Source organism: Oncorhynchus tshawytscha, linkage group LG03 (genome assembly GCF_018296145.1).
Source record: "Oncorhynchus tshawytscha isolate Ot180627B linkage group LG03, Otsh_v2.0, whole genome shotgun sequence".
NCBI classification, from domain to species: Eukaryota; Metazoa; Chordata; class Actinopteri; order Salmoniformes; family Salmonidae; genus Oncorhynchus; species Oncorhynchus tshawytscha.
In genome coordinates, this window is record NC_056431.1 from 44,706,121 (window position 1) to 44,727,368 (window position 21,248).

Here is a 21,248-nt window from a genome sequence, read left to right on the forward strand (position 1 = left end):
AACCTAGCAACATTACCTTATAATAATATATTGGCATTGAAAACGATCTCTTTGATTTTGATAGAGCCATCTAACCAACACCTTTCCATATGACGATACTGTATATAATTTCTCTACGAGAATAACACTCCCATTTGTATTTCTCATATAGGCTATGTATTTTTTATTTTACTCTTGCATAACATTACCTTATGGAATATCTTGCCTTGCAGTATTAAGGCCAAGGGTGGGACTGAACAACATGTTTTGCATATCACGTGACACTGTATGAGCAAATCAACAATTACCTTCCCTTTATTCATTAGGAGTCTCTAAAAAGGGTTGTAAGAAGCGTTTGAGAGAGCTCCATGGAAATGTGTGAGCGCAATCTTCTGAATTCTGGCTATGTTGGTTCTTTGTTGAATTTTCCTACCCCGGAGTCGTTATATTTTTCCAACCTGCGGGGCAATGGAGCTCATCTCTCTGGGCTGCATCAGATTTCCTACAACAGGCGAGAGGTGTGCTCGCTCCCGTGGACTTCCCCAAGTTCGTGCACATCTCCGCCTCAGAGCCGCGCCTTCAGTGGCTACTCTCCGCCGTTTCTATCAAATTCAGTCCCTGTAAATACTAATCCCAACAACCACAACAAGGGACCACTTGACGAGTCCAATAAATACTACTTTCAGGATGTAAACCACAAGCCAGAAGAACCTGCTAGACATGCGCAGGCCTTTTCTGGTGAACATGGAGTTATCAATTTCGGTAGCTCAAAATATGAATTTTCGAACTTGGATAGACGGTCACATAATTCCGGGGCACAACACGAACTGAATCCCACCAACCAGGCAAGTGCCGCCGGCTTCAAGCAGTCGGCCCATTCAATTCCCACAATTCAACCATCTTCAAGTAATGCAGGTGCCAGGGCGTCATTTTCTCATGGTAAGATACTTCTAACGGTTTCTAAACTGTATGTTGAGACTATTTATTTCACCTCCAAATCATAGTTCTCGTGTTGTTATATTTGATGTTTACACAATGATAATTGCAGAACATGCCTACATGCTTCTGGATTCTCGAAAATATAATTTAGTTTTTTTTTTTACCAAGTGTGGGAGATCCACAAGTGTATCCACAAGTTGCTAAGGACTGTTTTTTTTCTTTCTCCAGATGCACCCTGGTGCTCTTCACAAGTGAAACCCAGAAAGAAGAGAAAACCATACACAAAGCCACAGCTTGCTGAACTTGAGAACGAATATATGATGAACGAGTTCATAAACAGGCAAAAAAGGAAGGAACTCTCTGAAAGACTGGACTTGAGTGATCAACAAGTCAAAATATGGTTTCAGAACCGCAGAATGAAAAAGAAGAGGCTGATGATGCGTGACCATGCATTTTCCATGTACTGAGAGCCTTGGGTCTTGATAATGACCTCGTGTGGCTTCGGTTCAGACAAGCGCAGCCACTTCAATCCTCTGTCCTGAGCCACTGATCTTGGCAATATAGTTATAGGCCTATCATTTATTTTAATTTTAAGAACGATTTATTGTATATTTTGGATGGTTATACAAACAACTGAGCTTGTGAATTGTTGTTACTATTGGCCTTGTATTATTAGGTAGTTGGTGATGAAGAAAGCATTATTTATTTTCTGAAAGTCACGTATTGAACTTGTGTTTGAGTGTTTGTAAAGCATGCGATTTAGGTCAATAGGATACCTCTTGGCCTAATGATTTTATTCAACGACTCACACACTATATCTGAGCGTATAATAAGGTATGGCAATGTCAATGGATGATTGTTTTTAATATAGGCAGGCTATGCAAGCGTTCATTTTTTTTATTTGTTTCTGGGCTATGAATGTTATTTATAATTTAATCTTAATACATGTATAAGTTATGGAAGCTTATTGTATTGACGAAATACACCATGATTATACGGTTAGAAATGTATATTGCTCATATCTGTGATCAGTCCTTCTACGAGGCCTTCACAATTGCTCGTCCAAGCTCAAGTTCGTGTTTTTTGTCGGTGGAAAAATGAACCATGAAATGTGTTTTGGATTATTATTATTATTTTTTAATGTGTTTGCATGTCTATCTAATTCAATACAATAAATGTGTTTTTGTCTTATTTTTTGGTGTGTTCGAGTTTGCGTAATGGTGCATAACGCAGCCTCCATTTTTCTGCTGCATTCAAGGCGCTTGGGTGGCTCTAGTATTCTCTGTAGGCCTATAACTGCATTGGGGGTCCAGTTTATGAATAATTAGAACAGTTTACTGGCACATATCATGTGTGATATTGGTATCGACGTTATATCGAAAAGCTACATATTTTACATCAATGCATACAATTCCATGACGACTTGGTGTACATGTATATGCAGATACATGTGCACATTTGTGTTGACATTTGAGGCTACATACATTGCTCAAAATGCCTCTATAACACTTGTGGTGCAATTTCATCATATCTGTCCAGCACGTACACGTAGGGTATCATTGCATAGTTAGGCCGATGTGGATTCCACTTAGTATACCGCAGTACCTACTGCTACGATTATATGTTTGTATTATCTATTTATTCAAGCGGCACATCGACACATATAGGCTAGGCTATTCCCGAAATAGACCTACAGGAATTGACTACTTACTGAATATGATCGCTCTCACTCCTTGGCCTATGACCTTTACCGCTTTGTTTGCTTGTAAATATTCAATTTAATAGCCTACCTTACACGAATTAATTGATTGTTAAATGTATAAATGGTTTTGGGGTTTTCGAGGGAGTAACTTGTAGGATATATTCAGTGGTGGAAAAAATACCACTTGAGTAAAAGTAAAGATACCTCAATAGAAAATGACCCAAGTGAAAGTCCCCCAGTAAAATACTACTTGAGTAAAATTCTAAAAGTAGACTATTTGGTTTTAAATATAGCCTACTTAAGTATAAAAAGTAAATGAAATTGCTCAAATATACTTAACTATCAAAAGTAAAAGTATAAATAATTTCAAATTCCTTATATTAAGGAAACCAGATGGGACGATTTTCTTGTTTTTCTAATTTACTTGTAGCCAGGGGCACACTTCAAAACTCAGACATCATCTACAAATTAAGCATTTGTTTTTAAAGAGTCTGCCATATCAGATCCTTCAAAGCATTCGAAATGTAAGGACTGCTTTTGAGTGTCGGGGAAAATGTATGGAGTAAAACCTACATCAGTTTTTTAGGAATGTAGCGGAGTAAAAGTTGTTAAAAATATAAATAGTAAAGTAAAGATACCTCCCAAAACTACTTAAGTAGTACTTTAAAGTATTTTTACTTGAGTGCTTTACATCACTGGATATATTGTCATCTCTAGTTGGCTATCAGGGACGCAGGAGGCTATGGGCCTAACTGTTATAAACAATCTAGCATTATTCCCAAAGCACACAAGAGCTTGAAATGCTTCAGAATGGCCCATAGCTAAACATTTGTTGTTAATGTTCCGTTATTTACCTTATGACTCTGAAATCATATTTGCTAGTTTACAATCCCATTGTTTAATGCGATCAAAGGGGAATGGGGTGGCTTTTTGGTCCAGCAAGGTATTTTTATGCCAGATGACGTCTGCTCATGCTCTCAAGATAGGAGGGCGCCAAAACAAAGTTAAGGTCAAGTTAGTGTGTAATCTTGCGTTGCAAAATACGCACTCAAACTCATTTTGGCATGAAAACAACAACAATCAAATGATTTTTGTTTTTGTGTGCTTTAAAGACGTGGTATTTGCAAGAAGGAATCTATCTATTTGATGACACATCCGCATGAGACGGGCGTGAAAACAAGGCCCAAATCGCCCATTTTGTCTACAAGGACCGTTTTGCAGGTTACTCATTGTTGCGTTGTCAACCAACCTGTATTCATTGCCAATGCAATCTCTTTTGCATTATGCTACTGTTGGTAGTATAGGACTAGATCATGTTGTTTTGATATAGTTAGTACATGGGTAGCATGTACAGTACTCTCTGCTCTTTGTGTAGCTCCCAGTTTTTGGAAATTCTTTCTGGGTAATTTGTGCGTAATTACTTTTTAACATTGTATTAATTCGTGTGTTTCACGGTTTATTTTTCACTGGAAGATTAATAGAAATAATGATAATTCACTGTAGTACAATATATAGAAAAATAACACAAGCTAAACGCATTTCGGGGAGACTGAATGGAAAACGTGTCATTGCAAAAACATTTGCATTTGGGCCAGGTTTTTCAGTCCAAACAGCAACGCTCAAACATCATGTGTTATTATTGTTCTCGGGGTTATTGATATATGCTATAGCCTACTATGCTTTTCGTGTGTGTTTGAGGATCTAAATATATAACTTGTTACTTGTAGTGCCCCCAAAAAATAATTCAGTATTGTGTTCCTGTTCAACTACAAAATAAACCTGGGCCTGTCGAAAGAAACGTAGATTTTTTTGTGTAGATTTTTATCCGTGCAAATAATTAGAGATCTAATTAGTTAGGGATTTGAATGCTATACTGTTTACTTCCCTTTCATGTTATTTATATTATTTAATAGGCATATGTATTTCTATGCGTAAAGTGAAAAATTGTGTAACTTGAAAATGAAACTCCTGTAGACTATCTTCTAAAATACTGTTGAAAGTAGGCTAGACATTTCTCAGGCTACGGTTTCAAAATGTCTAAAGCACAAAGTAATCGCCACCCACCATAGTGTTTTTCCTCCAACAGCTACAAGATACACTTAAACTAGAACACTTCCTTTTGTCTGTGCAATAAAATGATTTGAGTGCCGACGTTATTGGTGATTGCTTGGTGCACATCGTCTCAGACCGCAGACGGTCAAAGCCAGCAGAGATGTTTTGTACTTGGCAGTGCAAAGCCTTCCTGCAGCCAATCATGCTGATGACGCTTCTATTTTTAATTTACGTTTTGGAAGATCTTATCCGGACAACCACTAATTACATATGTACGAGGAAAATGAACGATTCTGGATTTGGGGTGAACAACCAGGTAAAATAATTCCATGTATCCCTTTTTCAGGCCTGGATATGTTTCTGAAATCAGAAAATACAAAAATATGAATGCTCGGAGACAATATAGGGCCTGGAAATATAATGGAAGCGAGTCAAAATATAGTTGATATTGAAATCAGAAAAGTATATTTCCCCCACGTAGTCCTAATCTTTCTCTATAATTAAGTTGTCTTTATATGTCTCTCTTTCTTGTTTTCGTTCTCTTCATGTTTTTCTTTTCTACCTTTCACCTTTTCTGTGTTTTTGGTATCCTATGTGGATTATGAAATATAATTTGAGATTAGGTTTGTGAAGTTTGTTTTGGTGCATTTTGTGCATTTGTTTGTATTGTTGAGGCACGAGCGTTACAAATGTACTTTTGTTTTATCGCGCGTAACTTGTGCGTAATTGTAGGCTAATGTTAAAATTGTGTGTATAGTATTCGATGCGAAGTAGACTGTGCACGAGGGAACATTCTGTGCCCTTTAACTTGGACTCCAAGGGGAGGTCAACTACAAGTATTTCTTAATATGTATTCAACTACCATGATGCATAAATGTCCTACTTTCATAATAGTGCGCACATATAGGGCTTGCATGGAATACATACAAAGTTGTGGGTTTGCCATTCTATAACTCGAATTCTATTGCAATAACCCATTGATGAAATATCTCAGGGATTGTTTAGTAATGTCTATTTCGGAGGGCGAGCGCAGATCTACATAGGAGTTGCTTCTGAATCCAGGCAACCAATGAACTCTCGTGTGCGCTCACATGAGTTGCTCTAGACAGTTCTTAATGACTGATATTGATATATGGTAATTCCTTAACCGGATCACATGACACAATTACCTCGAGAATCGATAAAGATGAATTGCACGTCAGCCTACGTTTCCGATTTTTTCTCCCTCGCGGGTCCTTTCCACGCGCCTATGGTGCAATAGATAGACAAAGTTTAACACACTCAAGCTGCCAATTCTATTTCGCTATAGCAAAAGGGTGAAGGGGAGAGATGGCGGAGTACGATGAGCGTGGCAACTGTGCGTCAAATATGTATTTACCGAGTTGTACATATTACGTTTCGGCGCCTGATTTTTCTTCAGTCTCCTCGTTTTTACCCCAGACTACTTCGTGTCAAATAAATTTTCCTTATTCTTCCAACATAGCTCAAGTCCAACCTGTTCGGGAAGTGTCTTTCAGAGACTATGGACTGGATCACTCAAACAAATGGCATTACAGGGGCAATTACGCTTCTTACTACTCAACGGACGAGATAATGCACCGAGACTTAATCCAGTCGTCGAACAGGGCGGAAATGATATTCAAAAATGATTCCTTGTACGGCCATCACGGCGGTACGAGCTCGCCATGCAATTTCTTCACAAATGTCGGCCGAAATGGGGTTCTTCCACAAGGGTTCGATCAGTTCTTAGAGACTGTTAACTCTGAGAAGCCCAACCCTGACGACTCAAAACAAAAGACACACTCCAGTCTCCCCGGAGATGCTGCGTGTAATAAACAGACTTCAGATAGGCCTACATCTGAGGAGTCTATACGAGACCCAACTGAGGACATAGACGAAGATGATTATTCGATATCAAACTGCGCTGGGGACAAGAACAACGGCCCAAGTAGGTACAAGCATTAAATGGGGTTATAGTGAGTCCACTACTTTTTTGTCGGTCCGATTTTATGTGCCCCTTTATAAGCATGCAAAGGTTTTATATACCCCAATAAGATTTACTTTTCTGTTGTTAAAATATTTACGATGGGAAAGCAGTTTAGGTGAGCTGTACTGCAATATTTCGGATGTGTTGTGTTTTCTGATTTAATTAAAGTTCTCTGATTCGCTTGCATGGTGTAAATTACAATGCAAGCATGTTTGTTTATGACAATGCATTTACAAAGTAATAAAATAATGATATAAACAGAGAGGTAGGCAATGCTGCAATATTCGCGATAGAGGATAGCCTACGTAGGCTACCGGCCTAGGCTATGTGAAGAGGTTTTCTTTGGCTGCATTATAATGGTTTACCTATAACTTCGAGAATAACCGTGTAGGACAGACATGGACTCAAAGTGTGTGCGTGTGCGTGTGTGTGTGTGTGTGCGCGCGCTCACTCGCGCGTGCACGAGCACATCTGCTTGTGTGTTTGTGGATGCATGCGGGACGATTATCTTTTTACTCGTCTAACTTGTTAATTATGTTCTTTACTGACTAGCATTGAGCCAACTTTGATCTGAACTACATTGTACTACATGTTTGTAGTAAATAAAGTGTTTGGTCTTTGTTTAGGTTCTTCAAAGTCCAGAAAAAAGAGATGCCCCTACTCCAAATACCAGATCCGAGAACTTGAACGAGAATTCTTTTTCAATGTGTACATAAACAAGGAGAAGCGGCTCCAGTTGTCAAGGATGTTAAACCTGACAGATCGACAGGTGAAGATTTGGTTCCAGAACAGAAGAATGAAAGAGAAAAAGCTCAACCGGGACCGGCTTCAGTATTTCACTGGGAATCCCTTATTCTGAACCCTACGCATTTGGAGTCAATAGTTGCTAAATGCTTCACAACAGATTGAATAAAGAGTTTTTTGGGGGACATCTCATAATCTATCAAAACAACAGAAGGTGAAACACCTCACAGCATAATGAACATTGCAAACAGGCTGGATCTATCTATGCAAGGCTCTTGGCATCTGTCACATAAATACTTACCTCAATGAACACATGAATCCTGTTATTTAAAATAAGATTCAATCTAGTGAAGAAATCCTCCAGGAGACCTCGTCATAATGTCCATTTGTATATCATTATACTAATTAATTATAATCTCTAGGCTATGCATATCTTTTTTATTTATTTAAGTTTACATGGTGGCGTTTGTTGGATTCTAAAATATTGCAGTAAGCAACGCGTACTTTGAGTAGATTCATCAGTCAAGTAGACTACAATAAGTAATTTATAATAGTAGAATTATGTATGCATTTAGTAGAAGCATGTGATGTATATTGTGGTTATGTGATATCAAAATAAAGTACACATGGCAAATGTAGTTATGCGTTACCTCGTGTAATTGCAATCACAACGAACTAATTTCGTATACCTTTGGTCAGGATCCACATTTGGCATAGAAAAACAGTTATGCATAATTTCATACAATTCAACACGGTTTTTCAGACTCTACTATAGGGATGCTCTTGTCAAAGCAATCTGATATATTTGTAAATTACCAATTGCACTGGCACTAGGTAGTTATATCAGTAGGCCACAGGACTATACAGTGAATTTCCTGTTATTATAGCCAAGCAGTAGCGCCTCTTACTTGCTTCAACTTCAAAGTTTAGACTAGACCTTTTATTCCCTTTATTTTGTCTTACACTTAGGCGGTTTTCTAAACCTTGAACCGTCTAGACAGTATACTAAAAACTAGCTGTAAATGTCTAAATTGGGGGCTATTGGACCCTCTGGCCACTCCAAATGCGGCCCTACCCCAAAATAGTCTAGAAGAATGCAGTAGGCTACTGTTTACTTGTCAGGCTATTGAATTTAAAGGAACGCAAAATGTACACGATCAAAACGATCTATTACTTTATATAAGCATTTATAGTATATATTTTTCATATTTAACTTCAATTGGCAAGACCATAAAAGCGAAGAAAACCCATACGTACAAGGCCTATGATTTGATTTGGCAGCTTTAAAAAAGTGGTGTATTTAGTATAATTGTTTTAATTATTTGTATCAAATAGCCTATTGTTAATTGAATTAATACATGTTCTTCCCTGCCTTTGAATTTCCCGTATTACTTCAATGTCGTCACCTATCACTTATTTATTAATAACTAGGCTATTGGCGCCTTTTGGCTGATGTCTTGAAAAACGACGCCTCCTGAATGATATCTGCATTGCAGTAGGATTCCAATATGGCTGCGAAGCAGTGAGTTTTCCTGTGTGAAAAGTAAGCAGATACAGGGATACAGTTTCTTGTTTGAAGTTGATAACTGTCTTCTACATACTAACCAATTAAGATGTTGCATTACATTTAGCCTAATGCAATATTCATGAAATCATCCGCAATCTTCTGATGTGGTAGCATTACGCACGACTTCTACAGTCTTACAAGAGTATAATATAGTTTAGCTTAAGTAACAACACTGAAACCAAAAATATGTGTCATAATCAAGGGTTTAATTCGAATCCACGGATAGGTCCCTCGTGTGTTAGAATTTAACAAAGTAAGGCAGTGCACTGCAGTGTACTAAACGTGAACCAGTCGACCAGTGTGTCATCCTAAATAAGACTAAATATTTCTGTGACCAGTGATTTTTTCACTTTTAGCATCGCGCAATGATTTTCTTTCCGCTGAAAAATGTAGGTCCAGGTGGTCTAATAGGCATGCCATGTTGGACATGTTAGTGTATCTGATCATTCGAATTGTACTCCTAGCTGTAGGAAATAAGTCGCAAACACACACATATCAGTCAGTCTTTTGATTTAACATTTTTATTGGGTTTTTGGTTCAAGAAATAGGCCTAGTTGTGGAAGAAACATTTGTGCAGACAAATGTGCAGGACTGCTCGTTCCTATTCTAACCACACGAGGGCAGACGTGTAGCAAGTTTCGGTCTGAGTTTGTGCATGAAAACACACATAGTTTGAATTACAGCTGTGGTCTGGAATATTATTGAAAGGCTTGTAAATGTTCTTGTTTGTGGTTTGGTGATAGAATATAGCATACGTTCGGTGATCTGGCTGTCTTTTTTGACTTGACTTCCTTCTGGTAAACGTAGCTTAATTAAAATAAAATAAAAACACAATAGCCCAAGCAGACTTTATTTCGTTCATGCATTCCATGCATTGCAATCAAATGGTCAATATCACTGTTCCTAACGCCACCATTTTAAAGTGGATTAAACAGTAGCCTTAACTATGTGGATTTGTATATCATAGGCCTATAGAAGACACCGAGTCCAACTTGACCCTGGCATATATTGGACATGACTTGAAATAATGCTGGGTTAAACTTAGTTTCCATTCCAAGGAAACCCTAAAGTAATTAAATACTTGTTACATGATGGAATAAGGCACATGACCTCTCTGGATTCCTCAATCAACCCTGGTTAGACTGAAATTGTCGTGTGCATTATCGATGCAGTAAACTAGGTATTTTGATTTGGACGGCCGTTAAGCCTTATCTAGTAAATATGATGTCTAATCATTTCAACCGATGTTACCTGATAGGGCAAAAGGATGATTTAAAATGGGATGTGTAAACCTAAAATGTTGAATAGACCATGGGTTTGTATTTTACGGAATGATTTGCTTAATTATTAAATGCCCTATAATCACGGTCAGAACACCTGGATGGTTTTGATGTTGTATTCCTGAAGTTAAAAACAACACATGGCACACTGGTGAATTCGTAACTTATCCTAAAACGTGAGTTGTTCATTTTCTATGTTTAATAGAAGCATATTGTATGTCTGCATTTTTTTGCGTAATTGACCATTTGGCATGTATATCCGTATAGGACATTTATAACTTAAAAAATATTTTGGAGAGCAAATTCTATTTGAGGCTATTGTTCATTTAGACATATATTGGAGTAGCCTACACCTATATATCGCACTTGTAATTAATTCCTTATATTGTCATCTTTCGCACTCTTCTTTCGATCGAGCTTATATGTTAGACTTCTCAAACGTGCATTTGAAGCATCTTCATATTAGGGTTGACCTGAAGCATTGTTTTTGGCCTACAACCTTGAAGGTTAAGCTTCAGACGTAGGGCTAGGCTGTTGTTAGACGTCCTTGTATGTGCGCTCTCAGTGTTGAAATCATGTTTAAAAAACAATACTCTCCTTACGCGTGCATGCAATGTATTTGGGTTCATTTACAGGTATGTAGGCTATCATAGGTTCATTTACAAAAATCGATGCTTAAATTTCAGGAAACATCATGAAACAAATGTACATAGGCCACAAATAAATATATAGCCTATTAGATATAATCTATAGGCTGATATTTTCCTCCCATATTTATTTTGTTTAGTAATCTACGTGCAGAACCTTGGCTCATTGAGGTAGGCCTATTCAGAGTGTCATTAATGGCGTCCTCTAAATACAATTAGTATTCGTATTCAGCAGATAATCTGTTTCTGTATACTTGTTGATTTGTGAATGCAATTGCTATTTCTCTGGGTAAAAAAAATCCACATCGTCTACCTATTTGAAAACGTGGACCTGCTAAACCGATGTGAGATGCTGAATTGAGAAAAGGTGTGTGTTTAGCGCTGTCGTGGATTGTTATTAAAATGCATTAGTTTCCTATTCCGTCATATAGGTCACAAAGAAACTACGTGCGTCATACCCAGAGCAGGCATTCACAGGCTGTTACAATTGTTATGAAAAAATTAGAACCGGGTAATCGATATCACCTCTGTGTAGGCTTTCCTTGCATTTTCATTTTGAGAGAATAACATCCTACTTATACCAGACGCTGTTTAATTAAGAATTCAACGACAACAAAAAAATATAGGCCTATAATAGTCATATTTGTTTTTTTTGTTGTAATTGTTTAATTACCTCCTGTAAATTGATTTTTCTATCCAGTTAGGATTAGATTTTGATCACTACACCGCCATTATCTTTAGTTAATGTCAAAGGATTGGCTTTAGTAGTTCTATAGCCTATAAAAGTGAGTAGATTACCTATTAGTCGTGAACTGAAATGGTGCTAAAGGTGTTCAAAGTTGTCAAGGTATGGGCATTGGAGCTTGATGCAACTGTACATTATTTTCAGGTTAAGACTATGCAGATCAGCTTTGATTTTGTTTCATGCCAAGCAAGAGAACAGGCTAAATGTTCAAGATGTCCTTTGTCACTCTTGGAATCAATTTCAAGTCCGTGTTCTAGGTGTCGCTGTTGACCACGTCTGCCTCCCAGCCATGAGTCAATTCGTCCATGTGATGGGAAAAGAGGCTGCGTCTCAAGGCCATTTTCAAATTTCATTGGTGAGCTTGTCATGTGGTAGAGAGGCATCCTGAGCAACACGGAGATTGTTGTGCTAGATATGTCAGCCTACAAAGGACATCTCTCTCCTTTTTAAAACTTCTCCAAAAATGTCCTTTCCCAACAGCTCTCCTGCTGCAAATACGTTTTTAGTTGATTCGTTGATTGGCGCTTGCAGAACAGACAGCTTTTACTCCAGCAGCAACATGTACATGCCGTCCGGTGCAGAAATGGGAACTTATGGAATGCAAACCTGTGGACTCCTGCCGTCTCTCGGTAAACGAGGGGACGTCAACCACCAAAATATGGGCATGAATGTCCACTCTTACATACCTCAAATTGATAACTGGACAGATCCGAATAGATCTTGCAGAATAGAGCAACCATCCAACCAGATGCCCAATTGCACATTTTCACAAAACATTAAGGAGGAGAGTAACTACTGCATGTATTCAGACAAGATAGCAAAGGTCAACTCGTCCGATGTCCCTGTATATTCTAATATAATCCCCGAATCGTGTTCAGTTGATGGCCCCGAGATCCCTGTTCCGGGCTATTTCAGACTGAGCCAAACTTACGCGAGTGGGAAACACCAGGACTATGGCCACGAGATGACGAGTCCAAACACCACATTGATGCAGCTCAACAGAATTACTCCCAAACCGCAGTTGTCTTCCTTTGTCGAAGTGGAAAAGAAAACAGCTGATATACCGCATAACCGGGAGATAAGCAGGACACCCATCCCCGCGGAAAGCCCGGATCCAAAGTCGAGCGCGCAGGAGGAGAAGAATTGCTCCACTGAAGCTTCAGTCTCCAGCCCAGAGTTGCCAAAGAAGGAAGCGAAAGGTAGGTACAATACAAGGATGAATCGTGTCATGGTGTAATATGAACGCTCCAGCATCATAAAACCCAATATAAAACACAAACAGCCCTAAAGTCGTAATGTTTAATGAGAGCCTTACTCAGGTTGCAGTAAAATGCTACAGGAAACTGTTCGACCCGCACATATTTGCATATTTGAGGTATATTCTCTTCTATATTTTTCTGTATTTATAATTGATGTGTTACTTTGTTGATTGTAGCAAAACAGAATATTCCATTATATATTTGGGTAAATATTATATGGGAAAATGTTATTTATTTATTGAAGTGTAATCCATATTATTAACATCTAGTAGACATAAGGCTTGTAGTCTGTTTTGTATCATCATCCTCAGTGTTGTGATTATCAATTTCCTCCGAAATTATAATACAGAAATACTCCGGCAGGCTCTAACAAACGTGTAATGTAGTGGATTTCATCAGTATGCCTAATATGCATGTCAAATATTACTTTGGTCTAAAAACTCGTGTAATTTAGAGCAGGTGTTGTTAGTTAGAGTTTACAGCCTGTAATATTTCAACATGGTAGTAGCAGATTACGACTACTAACCAATAATACCCATACAAGCTAAAACTAAATCAATATAACGGAAGCGTTCTATCATTCTGATCAGAGCTGTGTGACTAAAGAAAACATAGTTGTGATAGTTCCATATTTTGCCATGTTAAAACATGTGTTGGTTTGATTTCATTTCAGACAACAAAACTGACCCTCCAACGAGCAATTGGTTGACTGCAAAAAGCGGGAGGAAGAAAAGATGCCCTTACACAAAGCACCAGACGCTGGAATTGGAAAAGGAGTTTTTATTCAACATGTACCTGACTCGAGAGCGCCGTCTAGAGATCAGTAAAGGCGTCAACCTCACCGACAGGCAAGTCAAGATCTGGTTTCAAAACCGCAGGATGAAGCTCAAGAAAATGAGCAGGGAAAACCGAATTCGGGAACTTACCTCAAATCTCACCTTTTCGTGAGCATGCTTACAAATGCTTGTTTAATTGTCCCTTTCCTCTCTCTTCAAAGTAGTGCTGTGGCAGCATTGGACTTGTTTTTTGTTGTTGTTTTTTTCACTGAAACTGTGACTGTATTTGCTATTTTTGTCTCATTTACATTGTGACGCATTGTGTATTTTGAATGTTTCATCACAGGGTACATACAGGAGGCTAGGTCTTAAATTATTACAATATAGTAGGTATTCATTATTGGACTGTTTGGTTTGATTCAGTCTAAGGAAGTCACAGTGACTTGTTTGTAAATAATTTTTTTTCAGACATGAAAGCACATTAATAGTGGTTGAATAGTTAAACGTTCGTTTAAGAGTTAAGCGCAAACCGTCAGCTGAATCGTAAGTAATCTTATAAACGTTTCTGTATTATAAATGTGGTGAGCAATGTAAATGAGTGTACATCTTATGCATGTTTGTGGCATGTATCCCGCAATAAATTGATTGTCAAATGTAATTTCTTATTTCAGTGTTTTGTTTTGCAGTAAGCCAAGGATTTTTCATCGGGCAGGTGTGTAAGAAATACATTAAAGTAAAGTAGAGCACTATTTCTGGAATTGGTACACTATAGGCCCTAACGTTCTTTCAGTTCCGTTAAAATTCATAGGGACTGGTCCGTAGCTTCAAATGGTTATCTTGCTAGAATCAAAGTAAATGAAAAGTAAGAGAAAAACAAGTCTAATAACGATATAAGTATTTTATCTTTAGGCCTGTGTGCAGGGTCCCAATATGAAGCATCTCAATTTTAGCGTTAAGCTACACTCAACATAATTTCGGCCCGGCTATTTTCAAATGATCTTATAGGCCTTAAGTTATTATCTATTGAATTATTTTTTAATTATTATATATATCATTAATTAGTTATTAGGACTATTTTCAATTAGCTTTCAGCAGGTCTTGTTATAAGACCGTATAAGTAATGAAGTAATGAAGTAATGAAAAAGAAAGTTAGCCAATAAAGTTAAGTAATTTTAGCTGTTGATTGTGAATAAGGTATCTAATTGGCGTTCGTGGACTGTAAAACCTATTCAAATACACAAAATACACATTTATACTTACTTCTATTCAAATACACAAAAATAAGACTAATATCCAATAATGCCCTATATATCTATGTAGCTAACATGTTACGATATTTACACGGATCTGGGAACGTTCCTAATCAACCTACAAAACAGCCATTGGCGTCTGGATATATGCTACTATAAATGCGCTACACTCTTAGAAAAACGGTTCATTAGGGTTTCCATATAGAACAATTTATTCTAAGTGTGTAGAGGGATAGGCCTATAACAATAGCCTATTTAAATTGCTTTATTGATCAAAACGGTTGTTTCCATACCACCTAAATATAAGGCTCTGATCATATATATATATATATATATATATATATATATATAGTGTACAATAATGTTTACTTCTGATTAAAAACAATAATAATTGAAATAAAATATTGGCGCAACATTCTGTCATGATTCAAAATGTTGCTTATGTTGATGCAGTTAAACGTCATGAGATGGTTTGTTTTGTTTTGTAGGCTTATAATAGCATATAGTTGGCCCACTAGTAGACTTGTCTTCAGCCAATGTGTACAGTCCAACCCAAGTTTTATAGCTCTTTATCTGTGCAGACTATTTGAACTCGGTACTCCTATTTTCCGCTTTCCTTTGCCTCACTTTTACTCACACATCACCCCCTCATTTCCAGATGAATGAATGCTGAAACGCACACACACACACACACACACCACCACCACCAACAACAACGAGTGTATGGTTTTATTTAACATTGGCCCCCTTGGCCGCATCATTCGTTTGGTAACACTTTACTTAAAGCATCCAGGTATAGGCTAATGCTCTATAACGTGTTATAAGCATATGTGAGCCCTTATACGGTCTTATAACAAGACCTATAATATGCTATGTCTCTCGAGCAAACGCTGACGAAGCGGGTCCCTATAGCGTGTATGGACCTAATGACGTTCAAGCACAAATTCATTGGCAGCTCACCGCGGTGTGGTTTTGTTCCTTCTTTCTCGTTGTTTTTGCTCCATCCTGACCATGGATTTTAAATAAATCGGTTTATGGATTTTATTTACGTTTCTAGGCCTGTTCATTGTATATGTGTCTTGATGAGAGTTTGCAAAAGTAGGCTAGTTCCAATGCTATTGAGGTGAGTCGTCGACTAATAGCCTAATCAAGAAGTTATGTGTTCTCAAAAGTGAGAAAACCTAAAAGGCCCTCTTAAATCTAGATTTTTAGACATTACTCTGCACAGATCCACTTTGTTGCGCCAAGAGTCCGTTTTATTAAGGGCACATTAATGTATAATCAAACGCACCTCATAAAGATTTTATTGATCATAAAAACATTAGGCCTATGGCTCTCCTTTAGATACATACAATTTGTATACAAATAATACTTCCTGATTCAAACTTACAAGACCAACCAAACTAGTGAAAGTGACTCCTCGTTTAATAAAAACTAACAATTCCAAAACAGAGTCGGTGCGGAAATGGTGTCTCGTTATTTTACAGCATGTTATTACATTTATTTTACGAGGACTTACAACTCAGAAGTCTATAAAATGTTTTACAAGCATTGAGTGTATGACATACCTTATGACGATATCTTGTAAGAGTTTACATGCATAATATGCAATGGCATCAATGTTGAGTGGTGGTTGTGAAATAAATGTGTGTATTAATCTGTTGACGTAAAAAAAAAAAAAATAGTCCGGCACCGCCCTCAACAGTATGTATGCACATTCAAAAGGCCCAGAAACACAGAATTTCTTAAGGTTTTACATTTTTTCTCTTCAAACATTTGGTTTTATTGGCACTCTTGAATAAATAGGCAAATTAAAGATAGGCCTACCGTTACCAGCGGACTGATTTACTCACTGTATTGGTAAATATGATCACGTGATTCATGTAACCAATCCCTGAAGATTAAGCCAGCAAAAATACTATGATTGTTCAGAGGGAAGGTTTCCGTAACAGTGTAACCTTTTATATGACTACGAAGGGATCCAAAAATGTCGTCCAGTAGCACTCTGAGTAACTATTATGTGGACTCTATAATGGGGCATGAAGTGGAGGATGTGTACGGGGCGCGTTTTATCCAGGGTCCGCACACTACGACCTCAAGGCCATCAGGTGTTGGGGACAATGCAGATTTTTCCTCCTGCAGTTTTGCACCCAAGTCAGCCGTTTTCCCAGGGTCTTGGTCCTCTGTTCACACGCAGTCCACTGCCGCAGTGTCAGGGATTTACCATCCTTACGTCCACCAGTCCCATCTCTCCGCAGCAGACAGCAGATATGTTCGGTCCTGGATAGACCCAATTTCTAACGTTTCTTTCTCCGGCTTTCACTCTAACAGTCGGCATTATGGAACCAAGCCCGAAAGTTTACCACCGAAAAGGACTGAAAGTGCCACTTTTGAGACAGAGACTCCGGTGGTCAACCCTGGCCCTGATTACGCATGTGGAGTATCCGAATGCCCAGAAAAAGTAACCAAAGAGAGCGTTGGCAGTGATATGTCGAGTCACAGCGAGCCTAAAGAAGAGAAACAACAACAACAACTTGACCCAAGTAAGTAAACGGAATTGCCCCCTGATTTACAACCGTAAGAACTGTAGGAGCTGGGTGTGTAAAACTGGAGGTTTTACTAACCTATAAAAGTGTCTAGCTCATAACCACGGGCCGAAAAAAACTACCCACTGCTGTAAAGTGGGTATTTAACACAAAAGTGTGATAATAATTCTATCCACAAATTCAGGCTTTTGTACAAATATACAGTATTTAATTACATTCCGATGCTTGTATTTGCTATTTTATTTCGTTTTCCTGCTTATTCTCATGTGAGTTTCAACTTTGTCCCCTCTCTTCTCCAGACAACCCTGCAGCAAACTGGATTCATGCACGTTCAACAAGGAAGAAGCGATGTCCATACACGAAATATCAGACACTAGAACTGGAAAAAGAATTCCTCTTCAACATGTATTTGACACGAGATCGACGATACGAAGTTGCTCGAATTCTCAATTTAACTGAAAGGCAGGTCAAAATCTGGTTCCAGAACAGAAGAATGAAAATGAAAAAGATGAACAGAGAGAGAGGCAGTAAGGATCACTTATAACTAGACTGGGTGTAGTCCCTCGCCTTTTGATGTATCATATTGTTGTGATTACTTAGAATAAAAGGTTGGTTGGAGCTTAAGCTATGCATTTTTGTGTTGATGTATCAAATGGAAAGGTTGACTCAACATGCCCGGAAATACGCGGTCTTTCTTTTTTGTTTTAATCAAAGTAAATGTTGAGTCTTAAACGAATTACTCTTATTGATTAACCCGAGCTCGAGTATTTATGCCCAAAATGAGACCAGGGAATAATATGCTTCCGTATATAGTTTTCTTAGTCGTGTAGCCTTTTAGAAAAAAAATCGAATGTTTTAAGAAGTTGCATTTATGCTTATATTTCGGCGAAAGAATCCTCACGCAAATTGGAAATGATTTGACAAAGTAGAGGCCAACTGAATATGTTTGTCCTACTCTAGGGCAAGAATTTAAAACGAATGGGTCATGTTTTTGAGTATTTATGATATTGTCATCGTGTTTTTTCTGAGGTTGCTAGTTTTGAAAAAAGACAAGAAAGCTATTGGGCGTAGCCTTAATCATTACATAGGCTAATATTCCTGCATTTTTACAATCCAATTCCGGCTGTATTTAACCGTTAAGTTGTTCTTAAACCACCTTTTCTGCTCAGTGGTTTTGCAGTGGTTGTCCCTATATAGACATGCTTGTTATTAGCCTAGCTACATTGTATTTGAATATATATATATATATATATAATTCAATTTGAGATGCATTGCTGTATATAGTTATTCCTGACGCTCCTGAACACCAATTCAACAACGTGTATTAGCCGACTCTTAATATAAAGCCATGGGCTAGTGTAGGCCCCATCGCATCAATGCAGTACTTCGTAAGAATTGAGAGGGAGGACTAATAACGCCTTCTTGCAAACATAATTAGATGGGTTGATGAGGGCCGACGTAGGGTTAATGATACCGTTTCTTTCACTTAAATACATTCATTTTGGTTAATCTGTATGAGCCTGGAGATTCAATGATTGGACATTTCGTTGTCTTTAAAAAAAATGTTTTTAAGGTCAGCAGAATGAAACATCTAAAAGGTGCCACTTGGTGTAGTGAACTACCATTTCAGGATTGTTTTCCTAGTATGAATTTGGCTTACAAGGTGGTTGGACTTCACTTGAAAAGTAGGAGAATGAACATGGTTTAAAAAGACTAGTAATAAAGAATTTATGATTGGGAGAGGTGTTGCACGGATTTCCAATTTATTGTCCAACCTGCACGTATAATTGCTTTAAAGCAGGAAGAAACGTGGTCCAATAAACCCATATAGATGGCTAGACGTCTGGTCTAAATGAGTTTATGAGCCAGGGCAATAATTGCACTCTCCTTTGAAACACTCTTACTTGGGGTGTTTGAGTCTGTTGCTGACTAACAGAAATGCAGCCATTTTTTTCTACAGGGTGTCTGGTCGATAAATTGTCTGTCTTCGTGACTGAGAGGAAATCAGACCCCCTAATGGATAGAAAGTCACGTTTATTCATCAACTGCATTTCCTATTGAGAGGGCAAAACTTCACTTTGACTGCTGCTTAGAAGGCCGTTTCCAGCGGTGGATCTATTGGCACTGCAAGGGTGGATTTAGACCCTGTTTCTGAAATTCCACGAAATGTCACATGTAATTACTGTTCTGTGTGTAAAAAAAAGACCTGCGTTTTATGTGAAAAAAACGTACATTGTTTATCAGGGGGTGTTGAAACATCTGAGAATACAGTTGGATTTTGATGCATAATTTGTAATCGCTCTGGTTACTTTGATGAAAATAAATGATGATGATTGACACATTAATTCCCCCTATTCTCCAAGTATTGCTAAAGTGGTCTACTAGATAGTATTATTGGTTAATGAAGAGAGACAACTTATTCTATACTGGGGGAGCATTTTGTTGGTAATCAAGAGCGCTAGAGGGCGACGTTGTTCTACACAAGACTACATCTCAATGGCGGTCGATGGGTTGATCGAGGTATAGGCCCTAAATGTTTGTTTCAAATATAATATTCAATTAATTAATTAAAAATATATATTTTCTAAAGATTGGAGGCTTTGTTAGATCGCTTTTATCGGCAGATAGAATATAGGCCTATAGGTCTACATCAAATAACATATTGAGTGTTATAGTTGCAATTATAGATTTGGCGAAAATTCTCATTTAGTATTGTGTCGCTGACTAGATTTTTATTTTAACCCTTAAATATAATGAGCGTAATTAGCCTATAACCATACCTACATTAATAACAGAAAACAGTGAAAATATGCTTTTACATTAGAGCAATCGGTATAATAGTTTGTAATTAATGATTTGAGTTACTATGATAATTAATAGGATTATTATTAATTACGATTATTTATTTGTTTATTTGTATCAGTTGATTTATTGGTTCACCTAGGCCTATCAGAAATGTCCTTGAAATGTTAGCGAAGACCAATGAAAAGGAAAGGATAGGCCTACATATACGAAAATATTAGAACTGTTTTCTTTCATGGGACAAACACTGAACTCTGAATTCCCTCCACTTGTATTTTTTTTCAACCTCATCCAGTGATGTTAACTACTGTACATATAATTCTAGGATGTTTTTGCTCCTACGGTATGCGGTTGTATCATAACATATCTGTTGACCTTGCCTCTTTGTAGGTTTCTTTTCTGCGCTATTTTGGGGTCAAAGTTATCTATGAGTCTCATTAAAAACAAACATATAAATAATATATACCGCAGGACAAGTCGACCTATAGCAAAACATTCTCCTATCCCTGGTTCCTTTCATGCGTTGGGATCAGAAGAAACGGCAAATGTGTCTTTAGGTGTGCTTGATCAATGTTCAGCAGTCGACAGTTACTGACTTCTGGAATTTAAAAAACTAAGCCAACCGTAAGACTGTTGGACAACAAAACTAGCCTACTCCAGTCACCATTGAATCGTTGGAATTGTCCTTAAAATGAGGCAGAAATGTGTTGTTATTTCGAGCCTTTTTATTGCAGTTGGGCCTACAAACAGAAAAGGCATTTCTTGCAGCTTACAATTCAGCCTTTCCACAAGCTTGTCTATTGGGTCTGTAGCAGCCTCTGCATCAAGTTCAATAATTTTATAATCATGCAAAGCAGCGCCCAAGTTATCAACCGAATCCTTGTGGAATTACGTGTCATAGCGACTGCTCTAAATTTCACAAATACGATAATTTACAGAGACAGCAGGCCTTTACGACACCGCAAGAGACCGA

At 37.8% G+C, this 21,248-nt stretch overlaps 4 protein-coding genes across 4 annotated transcripts; all 4 read left to right on the forward strand.

The window, feature by feature from the left end:
• The first annotated feature begins 314 nt into the window (after nt 1-314).
• hoxd12a (homeobox D12a) lies at nt 315-2,103 on the forward strand. Its single transcript, XM_024413691.1, has 2 exons — nt 315-918; nt 1,147-2,103. The coding sequence occupies exons 1-2, from the start codon at nt 348-350 to the stop codon at nt 1,383-1,385; spliced, it is 810 nt and encodes a 269-aa protein (XP_024269459.1). The 5' UTR covers nt 315-347; the 3' UTR covers nt 1,386-2,103.
• Nucleotides 2,104-5,948: 3,845 nt separating this feature from the next.
• Nucleotides 5,949-8,028, forward strand: hoxd11a (homeobox D11a). Its single transcript, XM_024405508.2, has 2 exons — nt 5,949-6,620; nt 7,286-8,028. The coding sequence occupies exons 1-2, from the start codon at nt 6,002-6,004 to the stop codon at nt 7,516-7,518; spliced, it is 852 nt and encodes a 283-aa protein (XP_024261276.1). The 5' UTR covers nt 5,949-6,001; the 3' UTR covers nt 7,519-8,028.
• Nucleotides 8,029-11,965: 3,937 nt separating this feature from the next.
• Nucleotides 11,966-14,306, forward strand: hoxd10a (homeobox D10a). The gene is made up of 2 exons (XM_024405515.2): nt 11,966-12,841; nt 13,575-14,306. The coding sequence occupies exons 1-2, from the start codon at nt 12,106-12,108 to the stop codon at nt 13,847-13,849; spliced, it is 1,011 nt and encodes a 336-aa protein (XP_024261283.1). The 5' UTR covers nt 11,966-12,105; the 3' UTR covers nt 13,850-14,306.
• A 2,506-nt stretch (nt 14,307-16,812) lies between these two features.
• hoxd9a (homeobox D9a) lies at nt 16,813-19,836 on the forward strand. The gene is made up of 2 exons (XM_024405522.2): nt 16,813-17,470; nt 17,773-19,836. Exons 1-2 carry the CDS (start codon nt 16,915-16,917, stop codon nt 18,015-18,017), a joined length of 801 nt encoding a protein of 266 aa, XP_024261290.1. The 5' UTR covers nt 16,813-16,914; the 3' UTR covers nt 18,018-19,836.
• Nucleotides 19,837-21,248: the final 1,412 nt, after the last annotated feature.

Excerpts from the sequence above, each read along its gene's own strand:
- hoxd9a (XM_024405522.2), top strand. The coding sequence starts at position 16,915 with ATGTCGTCCAGTAGCACTCTGAGTAACTATTATGTGGACTCTATAATG. Across the intron at positions 17,471-17,772 it reads ACAACAACAACTTGACCCAA|ACAACCCTGCAGCAAACTGG; the intron begins GTAAGTAAACGG and ends TCTCTTCTCCAG.
- hoxd12a (XM_024413691.1), top strand. The coding sequence starts at position 348 with ATGGAAATGTGTGAGCGCAATCTTCTGAATTCTGGCTATGTTGGTTCT. Across the intron at positions 919-1,146 it reads CAGGGCGTCATTTTCTCATG|ATGCACCCTGGTGCTCTTCA; the intron begins GTAAGATACTTC and ends TTCTTTCTCCAG.
- hoxd11a (XM_024405508.2), top strand. The coding sequence starts at position 6,002 with ATGGCGGAGTACGATGAGCGTGGCAACTGTGCGTCAAATATGTATTTA. Across the intron at positions 6,621-7,285 it reads GGACAAGAACAACGGCCCAA|GTTCTTCAAAGTCCAGAAAA; the intron begins GTAGGTACAAGC and ends GTCTTTGTTTAG.
- hoxd10a (XM_024405515.2), top strand. The coding sequence starts at position 12,106 with ATGTCCTTTCCCAACAGCTCTCCTGCTGCAAATACGTTTTTAGTTGAT. Across the intron at positions 12,842-13,574 it reads GCCAAAGAAGGAAGCGAAAG|ACAACAAAACTGACCCTCCA; the intron begins GTAGGTACAATA and ends ATTTCATTTCAG.